This window comes from Etheostoma cragini, chromosome 14 (genome assembly GCF_013103735.1).
Source record: "Etheostoma cragini isolate CJK2018 chromosome 14, CSU_Ecrag_1.0, whole genome shotgun sequence".
Taxonomy (NCBI): Eukaryota; Metazoa; Chordata; class Actinopteri; order Perciformes; family Percidae; genus Etheostoma; species Etheostoma cragini.
Window position 1 is genome coordinate 23,908,154 of NC_048420.1, and position 12,076 is coordinate 23,920,229.

Consider the following 12,076-nt stretch of genomic DNA (forward strand, 5'->3'; position numbering starts at 1 on the left):
AGGGATAATGTGGAGCGAGGCGGTTGTTACAGCAAATACAACCTTGTTTCCTTTTTGCACAGCCGCTGAGTGGTGACACACCAGTAAGTTAATATTAAACATGGTTGCAATGTAGCTACGCTAACTAGTTAGCGTTGTTGTACCTACGGCTGATCTGACAGCTGATCTGCTGTCTTCGCTTGAACTGGAGGACAGACGTTGCGCCACGTTTCCCCACTTTTTGCCACAGCTGATAAATTACCTGGACTTTTTTTCAGCGGATTGATTGATAGCTGTCCTCCAGAACTGCGTCTATGGCAACGGTGTGTTATCAAGAAAATAACGGACCGCTTTTCTACATTAGAATTCAACCGAGCCATGTCAAAACTGTTGAGTGCATTACGCGTTTTTTTTGTGCATACAAATATACGTAACAACGTGTCCACAGATAGAAGTTGGACAGGACTGTGTGTATGGCTGATTTTAATGAGACACAAATTAGACAGAAGTGCTTATAACTGTATGTTACTACAGCTTTCACTACTGTTGATGCAGAAAGCAACCATGTTGGTTTTTGAGCTTGGGGTACAGCGAGGTTGTCCGACCTCCGATCTCCTTTCAGTGGGAGTGTTTTCAACTTTGACCTCTTTGAAAATTACGACCCCCCGTCTGTAACGTCTGTGTGAGGTGACTGTTGTTCCCTGTTTGTCCAGGAGAGGGCAGCAGACGACAGTAAAGAGGTGGAAGGTTTCCAACAGCTGCTCCTGGCCCGGACACAGGTAAACGTCCCAAATCATCTAACTGTAACTCGGGGATTCTCTGTGTGTTTGTTTGTGCGTGTGTGTATATGCGTGTCTGTTATCTTTGAAATATCTCATGAACCATCAGATCTCCTTTAAACTTGGTTTCCCAATTGTTAAAACCTTTATTTATTCAGGGAGGGACATTGCGAGCAGGCTCTCTTTTCCAATGACGCTCTGATGACAGCACAAATAAAAATCAATACATAACGCAGTCTAAAAATGACAGCACGAATAAATAATCGAATCACAAACACACATAAAATACCCAAATTACAATATGTAAAAAAAAAATGCTTTTTCCTTAAAATCCACTTTGTTGAACTTGTGTATTTTTTTTTAAAGATTTGGCCCGTTTTCACAGTATGTTGCGTAATGTTTTGCATGACTAAGCCTTGTCATTGTAGGTTGTGTTTTGGCTTATTCTACCGCCAGGATAACATAAAATATAAAAAGAAATGCCACCCACGGGTGTAATTTTTACCCCCCCAGGAGTTTATTGAGGAGCTTCTGTCCCCCCCCTTCGGAGGGATGATCGCCTTCGTGAAGGAGGCCGAGGCTCTGATGGAGAAAGGGCAGCTGGACCGGCTAAAGAACGAAGAAGGTGAGGAGAGTCGATTTGTTTTGGTTTGACTTTTTCCTTTTTCTTTTGAAATGTGCATTTTAATTTTTACATGTAAATTTTATTACATTTACCCGAGTACAAAGTCCCATGGTCCTCTGGGGCCCGTGGTGGATGGATGAGATGGTAAAGACGTGGTTCTGCCTGTGAACCGAGCAACCTGATTGGTCAATAAAGTTTGGGTTTCCACTAAATGATGGTGTGTGTGTGTGTGTGTGTGTGTGTGGGGCAGCAGCTTTTACACTGTCCCATTTATAAAAAAACAAACGTAAATCAAGATAATGTGCGAGTATCATTTAAGTTTTTCTGTAAAAAACAATATAACTATGCAACGTCATGCAAAGTCGTTGAGTTGACCACAGACATTGTGGTAAAATGGCAAGAATGTGATTTAGGAATCCAGAAAGCTGCAGCTGAGACGGGTCGTCTACACAAGTGAAGAAATAAATCAACATGAAATTACAAAGAAAAAAGAACAAGTAAAGACATTTGAGAACAGCCTAAAATCTGCTATTTTATCTGCTTTTATACGTTTGACTGTCTTTAACTGCTCTTTGATGTTTAATGTCTTGCACTGCAATGTAACCCTTGCAATGTTAATCATTGTGAAATTATTTGAAGCACTTTTAATGGCCAAATAAAGCTGCCTCACCTTCTGTTGTTAGATTACATTATACTTTATTCAATAAAGTTGATCTTGATCTTGATCCCACAGCGGGGAAATTTCCTTATTACAGCAGCAGCATTTTCTTCAGTAACAGCCCAAAAAACAAAAACACACAAACAAGAAACACAGGCAAACAATAGACAATGATGACATGGTAGACTGAAAGTTACCGACTCTTTAAATCCCCCAACATCACCGTTACATCACAGCGTGAGCGCCATGCTTTCAGTTCAGGCTTAGGTTTTGTTTTACAGAGTAATGAGCAGTTTTCATTCATCAGCATTCAGCCGTCCTCTCAGTTCTGTTTCAGACCTTTAGCTTCCCACATCCTTCTTTATTGACACATCACTCGCTTTGTTTCCTCTCACACATCACTCGCTTTGTTTCCTCTCACACAGCCTGCACAGTTTCCTTTATTTATTTTAAATCTGTACACTCTCACAAGCTTGTTAAAGTAGATAGATAGATGGATGTTTATTGATCCCAAGAAAAATGGGAAATTCCTGTGTTACAGCAGCAAAATCAGTCACAAAGCACAAAATATAAATGAAATACTAGGAAAAATATACATACACACAATATACATGAAATAATAATACGAATAAAGTAAAAAGACAAATATATTTGAATACGTACAGGATGGGGGAACAAAAATGTGCGACAGCTTAAATAATATGTTAAAATGTTAAAATGTATGCTTCATGTAAATGTAAATAAACCAAATGTGCAGGTTGTTAGTGCAGTAGTGTGGTGTCCAAAAGTCTCATCTACCACCCAGAGATGACTTGTTAAAAAGTGTTATTGCTTGTGGTATGAAGTAGAAAGAGACTGATGATCACACAACGTCAGACACATGATTGTTATGATTTATGATTTATGATTTTAAATGTGTTCTGTGTGTCACGCAGCTCGGATCACGCAGCTGGTTCGCGGGTTTTCCAGCACGTGGAAGCAGTCGGTGGAGTCGATGAGTCAGGACGTCATGAGGTCCTTCACCAACTTCAAAAATGGAACCAGCATCATACAGGTGAGACGGCAGACAGGTGAGACGGCAGACAGGTGAGACGGCAGACGGGTGAGACGGCAGACAGGTGAGACGGCAGACAGGTGAGACGGCAGACAGGTGAGACGGCAGACAGGTGAGACGGCAGACAGGTGAGACGGCAGACAGGTGAGACGGAAGACAGGTGAGACGGCAGACAGGTGAGACGGCAGACAGGTGAGACCGTAGACAGGTGAGACCGTAGACAGGTGAGACTCTTGTCTCTGTCTGTCTCAGTCTCTGTCTCATCTGTCTTTTTCTCTGTCTGTCTCTCTTGTCTCTGTTTGTCGGTCTTGCCTCTGTCTCTTGTCTTTGTCGTTGTCTGTCTGTGTGGGTTCTGTTTCTGTCTGTCTGTCTCTTGGTCTATTGGACTATGTCTGTCTCTATGTATGTCTCTGTCTGTCTTGTCTCTGTCTCTTGTTGCTGTCTGTCTCTGTCTGTCTTGCCTCTTTCTCTTGTCTCTGTCTGTCTTGCCTCTGTCTCTGTCTGTCTTGGCTCTGTCTCTTGTCTCTGTCTGTCTCTTGTTGCTGTCTGTCTATCTGTCTCTGTATGTGTCTATCTGCATCTGTCTCTCTGTCTATCTGCCTCTGTCTGTCTCTGTCTCTCCGTCTAAGAGAACGTGAGTGGTGTAATGAAGCAACACTTCCTGTCCCCCCCCCCCCCCTGCAGGGCGCTCTGACCCAGCTGATCCAGTACTACCACGGCTTCCACAAAGTCCTGAACCAGCCGACGTTCCGCAGCCTGGCGGTCCGCTCGGAGCTCATCAACCTGCACCACCTCATGGTGGAGGTGAAGAAGCACAAGCCCAACTTCTGAAGGGGCGGGAACCCCCCCCCCCCAAGCTAATGCCCCCAAGCATCAGACTGGCTCTTATTGAAACATCAGCATTATACCTGAAGGTATAGGGTTCTCCTCCCCCTCCCTCCCCCCCCTTCCCGCCCTCTGAAGAACGTGAGTCACACTGTACATTTTATTTTGAAAGGCGTTAACAAAGCCGAGACATTTTCCATCCATCTGAAGAACAAGTCCCATCATAGACCAGTAACTGTCTGCACAGAGACGCAAGCTGGACATAAACCGAGTCATTTTCAATGTTTCTATTTTATTTCCCTTTAATAATAATCAAGCTGCAGAGCCACTGCTTGTCTGTAAATCAGATTTAATTTAATTTTGTAAAATTTAAGTTATGCTTCTGAAGATTTTAGTCACGGTTTGTTTCTCTGGTGGCAACTGCAAGCGTGCTGTAACCCTGAATATATAATAACACCTGAAGACATAATAAAACCTGAAGAGAGAGAGAGAGAGAGATATATATATATATATAATAAAACAAAACCTGAAGATATAATAAAACCTGGATATATAATAAAACCTGGATATATTAATATAAAACCTGAATATATATAATAAAACCTGGATGTATTATAAAACCTGGATATAATAAAACCTGGACGTATTAATATACTAAAACCTGGATATATTATAAAACCTTATTATATAATAAAACCTGGATATATTAATATTATAAAACCTGGATATATTAATATACTAAAACCTGGATATATATTTAAATACTAAAACCTGGATACACCATTATCCAGGGGTGTATCCACATTTTGTAATGTATCCAGATTTTAGTATATTAATATATCCAGGTTTTATAATATTAATACATCCAAGTTTTATAAAATACATCCGCTGGAGACTTGAATGGGGACTAAATTATTTAATCTTGCGTTTTTTTTTAGTATTTTCAAATGTTAACGGAACAAATGGATCAAATTCTAAGAGTAAAGCGAGTCATTTCGCGGTGGATGTGGCGCTCAAAGATATATCTCTGCTGATTCACAGACGTCACATAGTCTGTATGTCTGTTATCAGTGAGATCTACACACAGAAACACTGGATTATCTTCCTATTCATGTGAGGACAACTTGAATCCAGCACAGGAATGGAAGATCTCGCCCTATACAGAGAGAGGAATCTACCTCAAACAGCCCAATCTGAAGTAGTGATTAAACTTTTACGGATTATATCTTTAAAACAATTATATGTACTGGTGTGAAATATAAAAACAAGAGGTTTAACAAAGCAACACAAAACAACTTGTCCGTCAGCTGAAAGTCATTGTGAGAATTTGGATTTTGGTTAGGAAACATTGAACAGATGTCGGTTATTCTTTGTTGTCTTTTTGATTTAATCCACAAGAAGAAATCGTACGTCTAAAAGATTTTTGATTTAAGACATTTTATAATCCTGCTTTTATAATCTTTGTTATAACACAGGCAGCGGATCTGGAAGTCGTTGTGTGCCTTAGCTCGTTTGTGTAGCTGTGAGTTCATCAAGTTGCGTTTATTTTGTGTTATTTTGTGTTATTTTGTGTTATTTTGCTTTATCTGTATGCGAACTCATTCCCGTGTGAACCAACCGTCAGTGAGTTATTAACAATGAATACTAGAAACATGACCGTGATCTTGTTTGCTTGTTTTATTCTAATTTGTTTATTAGAGAAGAACATATTTTAATACTGTAAACTAAAGACCATAAATACGACCGATCACATCAAACAAATCACAGCTCAGTAACTACAAATCAACATATTTTACATTTGTTTACATTAATGATCAGATGGATTTTTAATGGAAGTGAAACAAACCCGTGGTTTATGAAAAACAGGAAGTTAAAGGGTAACTACTGGTTTCTTAAACCCTCTGTTCCTGTGTTTCTGTGTCTGAGGGACTGATGGGAACATGGTCTTAGACACTGGTCCGGTATTAAGAGAGAGATCGCTGCAGTCGGCAGCGGAGAAACAAGCTACGATGGAAGTCAATGGGACAACTGTCCAGCTTGTGTTTACCTTCACAAAAAGGCTGACAGACTCAGATTAACGTTCTCAGTGTCTGACAACATTATGGAGAGGATTTCTAATGTGTCGACCTTTCTGTTAAAGAGTAAAATCCTTTCTTTAAACATGGAAACATGACAGACTCCATGTAGATAAACAGAAAAGTCTCAGAAAACAAAACAAAAAAGAGGTTTTAAAGCTTTACCTCTAAAGGCATCCTTTCCATAATGTTGTCAGACACTTAGAATATTAATCTGAGTCTGTCAGCGGCCTAACGAGCACCTTTAGTGAAGGTCAATACCAGCTGGACATTTGTTCCATTGACTTGCATTGTTAGCTTGTTTGTTTGTAGCTTCACTGCCGACTGAAGTGATCTCTCTTAATACTGGACCAACGTCAGAGGTTGTTGTTCCCATCAGTCACAAAGACAACAAAATATAGGTAAAAAAAACCGTAGTTACCATTTAATCTAGTTAGTATGTAATTAGTTAAATAAATATGGTAATTGCATATGTATGCACATATATACATACGTATGTATACATGCACATATATACATACGTATGTATGTATGCACATATATACATACGTATGTATACATGCACATATATACATACGCATGTATACATGCACACATATACATGCATATATATACTTGCACACATATACATACGTGTATATATATATATATGTGCATACATACACATGTATACATGCATATATATATATATGCAGACATATACATACGTATATATATATATATGTGCATACATGTGCATGTACATACATACACATGTATACATGCGTATGTAAATACATTCTTTTTCCAGTGTCAGATTCCCCAAGACATAATTTTGGTAAATTTCCTTGACTTTGACATCTCCAAATTAAGAAGTTAGAGCCGTTTTTAATGTACTCGCTCCATTGAATGAGCGGTTGTCGGCCTTGTAACCATGTTACAAATGTTAAATTGAAATCATTGGGTAATTACAGTTGGCCCAGTAAAGAAATACTATTGCACAGAAAACAGAAAAAAATGTTTTTTACACAATTGGAGCAAGTTAATCAATAAGCGTTACGCTGAAAACACACCAAGCCGTGGCTCGCCGAGCTCGGAGCGGCCGCGGCAGCTTTAAGTAGGGATTACACGGCAGCTCGACGCCAAACTAAAACGTTGGGCATGGTTTAACTTTAACCGTCAAAGTACAGCCCGAAAATGTCAGCCTATCGGTAACTGAGTCCTCCTTCCTCGCGACACGTTGACCCGAATGTCTCCCTCTGATTTAAATGAATGAACACGCCCCCCGGCTGCAGAGATATGTATTTATAGCGGTGTTTTTCACCGTTAGAAGTGCTGGTTTTGGTGTATTTCTGAATTTGGAATGGAGCCAGGCTAGCTGTTCCCCCTCTACTTCCTGTCATCGTGCTAAGCTAGGCTAACCACGGGGGTCACGGTTTGCCTCGAAGTGAAGGAGAGAGCCAACAACAGAGCATGTACTAGCCTGCAAGTTCAATCTCACACACAATTTAGAGATGTGTGTGTGACTTAAAGGGACGACGACGTTCAGATAAATCAGCTGTCGTGAGCACACATCGCCGGCTGTCTGTGTGACATCATCAGTCTGTGTGACGTCACTATCTCTCTCCTTCACTCGCTGTCCGTCAGCTGTTCATTGTTTGCCGCCTTTAAAAACCTAGAAACACTAAAGCAGAAGCAGAAAACCCGAGACGTTATGACGATGGCGTTGTTGCTCCATTATTTTGGATATTCTGTCCAATAAACCGGCGGCCGTCTAACTACTGACTAAATGAATTACGCAACAATGTTGTAATTTCCCCCCCGAACCGCACCGAGTCCACCGAACTAGAGGCGTGAAATCACCAACTCTCGGAACAAGTGAATAATTACATTCCCCCCCCCAAAAAATGCACATTTTAAAACCTATTTTCTATTCAAACAGTGAACTTTTCTTCCGAGTTGTCTCTACGCCCGCGTGTCGAACACAAATACGTTAAACTTTAAATCACATCTCACACACTCTCACTCTACTTAAGTTACAGTCGACCCTCCCACACGCGGCTCATCGGACCCGTTAAGAACCTTTACATCAGGGGTGTCAAACATACGGCCCGTGGGCCGGAACCGGCCCACCAAAGGGTCCAATCGGGCCCACTGGGAAGGAAAGTAATACATTTCAATTCCAAATTTACTGCTTAAATCTCAGAGAATATCAGTCTTTTTCCCATAAATGTACGACTTTAATCTTAGAAATTCTTCTTTTTCTCTGAATATTAACACCCCCCCCCTCCTGGTTTCATAACATAATAGTTTTTTCAGACAATGGCCTCAGTTTCTGATCTTTCTGGACTGGTTTACTGGTCCGGCCCACTTGAGATCACATTAGAGGTATGTGACCCATGACCTCTAATCAGTTTGACACCCCTGCTTTATATGATTTACTGGCTATAGTAAAAGCCAGCAAATCATATAAAAATAGATATATAATGGTGGAGTTGTTATGTTTCTATGTGCAGTTATTTTGCAGAGGAGATCTTCTCAGAACAGGTGAAGAATCTGGAAACCCGTGACAAGAAGAGACGAGACGAGGAGCGCTGAACAGCTGCTTTTGGCATCTGGAAAACATGAGAGGGAGGAGACGGAGGGTTAAACCAGATCCAGAGACTTAGTTTAGATATCATTCCCTTCATGTGAGTCGTCTATAAGTTTGCTTTATGTGCCAGAATATGAACGCTGTCGTCTCACCTGTCGGTGCAGGGTTTTCCTGACTCTGGTAGGATTTCCGAGCCGTGTGTTTTTCTGTGGAAACAGCGAACAGTTGCATGTGACATCGATGCAAATCATACTTCAAAACGGCTTGAGGTGAGATTTTATGTTAATAAGATTATGCTCGTCGATCCAGTCTGCACGAACCAGGCGTGGACCCGAAGGCGAAACTCCGAGCAGTCAGGTAAGGTAAAATATTCAGCTTTGATGTTAGTCAGGAACCAGGTTTGGTGGTGCTGCACGGCTTAGAGGGTAACGGTTGTTTCCATGGTACCTGGAGCCTATTTTCCTATAATTCTGTGTCTTAAGGGACTAAACTAGTCCAGTAATGAGCAAGATCGCTGCAGGCCGCGATGTAACCACCCGGGGAAAATGTGCACTGTTAATTTCGTCTACTAAAAGTTCTGTTTTTCCCTCGGTTATTATTATTCTAAGTGTGTGACAACATTATTAAAAGGATCTCTACAGATATACACCTTTTTGTTGAAGAGTATGATCCTTTGTACTTTACCCTCACGTTGTCCTCGGGTCAAATTTGACCCATTTTCAGTTTATTCATCACCAAAAAAAATGGGCCTTCGAAATAAGATGAAAATGTCAAGATTGTAAATATCAAATAACTTTGGAAAAAACATCAAAAAAAGCTCCCACAACATTAAAAAGTGACAATAGTGTTGAGAAAAAAAACAATTTTCATGGTTGACAGGAAGACAACACAAGGGTAATAAAAGAAAATCACCGTCACCAACCCCACCAGACTATAATAAACAGTAAACAGAATAATAAACAGAAATAAACAGTGCTTTTAGCGTGTAAAGGGGCAGCATATGTTGCACCTGTAAATGGGTGATGAAAGGATTTATTTTGACCAAAACAGAGCGGGACTGTTGGAACACTGCTTTTAAAAAAGCTTTACTTTGTTTCTGTCGACTTTAACCTTCAAATTTCACCAACGTTTGTTTTGACATCAGAAATATGGGACGTCCAACAAGGCAACACAAGTTCTCATTGTAATTTCCCCTTGTGGGATTAATAAAGTACACATCATTATTATTATTATTATTATTATTAATAAAACATTGGGGGAAAAGCATAACAAATGTTGGAAAAAGTCACATTTGTCACTTTTTTTTCAACTTTCTTTTGTCATAGTTCTGATGTTAAAGGAGAGGGTTAAGACATAAAACAGAGAAAAGCTGACAATCCTCTCATTTTAGAAGCTGTAATTAGAGAATAATAGTTGTTTCTGTTATCTTGATAAAGGACTTTGACTGTTAACTATGGCAGAGTTTGAGATGGAGTGCTAGATGAATGGGCGGCTCACCGTTCACAGCGAGCTGCACGGTGCTGACGGCGAGGCCGGCGGCGTCCAGGACCTTGTACGTTCCCTCGTCGGCGCTCGTTAACTTCGTGATGGCCAGCTGCTCGTTGAGCGGATGTTTCTGCAGCCGCGGCGAGTCTTCGTCCCCTCGCATCCACAGGTCCGCCCACTCCGAGCTGTCCCTGCAGAGGAACCGGTTCAGGAACTGTTAGTGGGCGCTAGTCTGCAGGGGGGTCGACCCGACGACCTCGCCGCAATATCCACATCGATCTATCTGATCGTTTTTTTCAAATCGCCCAACTTTAAGTTAAAGTTTGTCTGCTCAGCGTGAACAATATCGCGACTTTCCACAAATTTAATTTGCTTAGTATTATTTACTCATCATTCTCACATCTCGCTGATTATTTTTTATTTATTCATCATTCTCATTTCCTATATCAGAACTGACCATACTGTAATATAATAATATAATAATACTATTTATTATAACAATTATAATAAAATACATTTTATTTATAATGCACTTTTCGTCAATAAATCTCAAAGTGCTCCTGCAGGTAAACAAAAAAAGAAAGAATAAAAAAGAAAATAAAACTATTCTTAGAAGAGAGGATAAAAAAACATCTAAAGGGGACCAAAAGCTTTGCTAAAAAGAACTGAAATGCAAATTTGCACTATGCAACACCTTTAAATAATTTTTATTGAACTCTTAATTGCACAAAAATTCCTTGTATGTGTCCTCTTACCTGGCAGATAAAGCTGGTTCTGATCTGCCTGTGTGTGTGTGTGTGTGTGTGTGTGTGTGTCCGATCTGCCTGTGTGTGTGTGTGTGTGTGTGTGTGTGTGTGTCCGATCTGCCTGTGTGTGTGTGTGTGTCTGATCTGCCAGTGTGTGTGTGTGTCTGATCTGCCTGTGTGTGTGTGTGTGTGTGTCTGATCTGCCGGTGTGTGTGTGTGTGTCTGATCTGCCGGTGTGTGTGTGTGTCTGATCTGCCGGTGTGTGTGTGTGTGTGTCTGATCTGCCGGTGTGTGTGTGTGTGTCTGATCTGCCGGTGTGTGTGTGTGTCTGATCTGCCGGTGTGTGTGTGTGTGTGAGCAACAAAAGGCATCTCGGCGCAATAAAAGCCCGAGGTGACTCGTTCAAATGAATGTTTTACTCTGAAGGAAGAGGCTGTGAATCTGACTTCCTGGCTCCTCTGTCTGCTGTGGCTCTTAACAACCTCAAAACAGTACAGCACATGTTCCAGGCACACGCCAAGCTCAACAGATGATTAATGGGTACAAAAACCTTCATTACAAGATTAGAATCAACTACATCGTCACTGTGCAGTGTACAAAGACCGAGAAATGCAGTGTGTGTCCCAAAAAAAAGCTGAAAAGTGCATCGTGATACACAAAGTTTAGACAGGTGGAGCATAGGCGGGACACGAAATACTTTGCAGTGTTATAAGAGCAGAAATAATATGGATATGTAATATGAACAACATGTACAGATATGTCTAATGTAGTAACATTACATAGCAGTAAGAATAATATACATATATGCAGTGTATTAACAGAGTATATAATAAGAAAAGCAGAATAAATAGTGATAAACAGATGAGATCTAATCACTTTGGGAAAGTCCCCTAACAGAAATAAAGACATCTGATCCGGTCTCTGCTGACGTCACCGGGTGGACCAGAACTTTCCCAGAAGCCTGTAATCGGGGACAGTTTGGTGCAAACAGTAATTATGTAACTCGAGTGTGGCGGCAGAGACGAGACGAGTGCATAAAGGAAGAGAGAGGGTGATATTTGAAAAGAAGAAATACGAGAGCACACAGCACAGGATGGGGGATGTTGACGTGTATCGTTTCCATGACGCATCGCGACGCGTTGACAGAACCTCGTTGATTACAGCCCGCCAAACCCGTTCCCACTCCCAAAACCACCGCTGGGGGGGTCTCTAGCCCCCCCAGTAAGAGCGTGCGTCCCATGTAGGCTGAGTACTCTGCAGCGGCGCGGGTTCGAGTCC

At 41.0% G+C, this 12,076-nt stretch overlaps 2 protein-coding genes across 3 annotated transcripts in view; one reads left to right on the plus strand and one right to left on the minus strand.

Annotated features, from left to right (window-relative positions):
• The window catches only part of vps52 (VPS52 subunit of GARP complex), a 21,081-nt gene extending 17,141 nt beyond the window's left edge, over positions 1-3,940 (plus strand). For both annotated transcript variants that reach the window (XM_034891541.1, XM_034891542.1), the window contains exons 17-20: positions 693-758; positions 1,272-1,383; positions 2,977-3,095; positions 3,780-3,940. In XM_034891541.1, coding sequence (XP_034747432.1) covers positions 693-758; positions 1,272-1,383; positions 2,977-3,095; positions 3,780-3,926 — 444 coding nt within the window. In that variant the 3' untranslated portion in view covers positions 3,927-3,940. The remainder of the gene's footprint in view (positions 1-692; positions 759-1,271; positions 1,384-2,976; positions 3,096-3,779) is intronic.
• A 4,527-nt stretch (positions 3,941-8,467) lies between these two features.
• The window catches only part of lgals17 (galectin 17), a 5,044-nt gene continuing 1,435 nt past the window's right edge, over positions 8,468-12,076 (minus strand). The window contains exons 3-5 of the mRNA XM_034891589.1: positions 10,065-10,243; positions 8,713-8,773; positions 8,468-8,588 (exon numbers count right to left, since the gene is read on the minus strand). Of these exons, the coding sequence (XP_034747480.1) occupies positions 8,513-8,588; positions 8,713-8,773; positions 10,065-10,243 (316 nt within the window). The 3' untranslated portion in view covers positions 8,468-8,512. The remainder of the gene's footprint in view (positions 8,589-8,712; positions 8,774-10,064; positions 10,244-12,076) is intronic.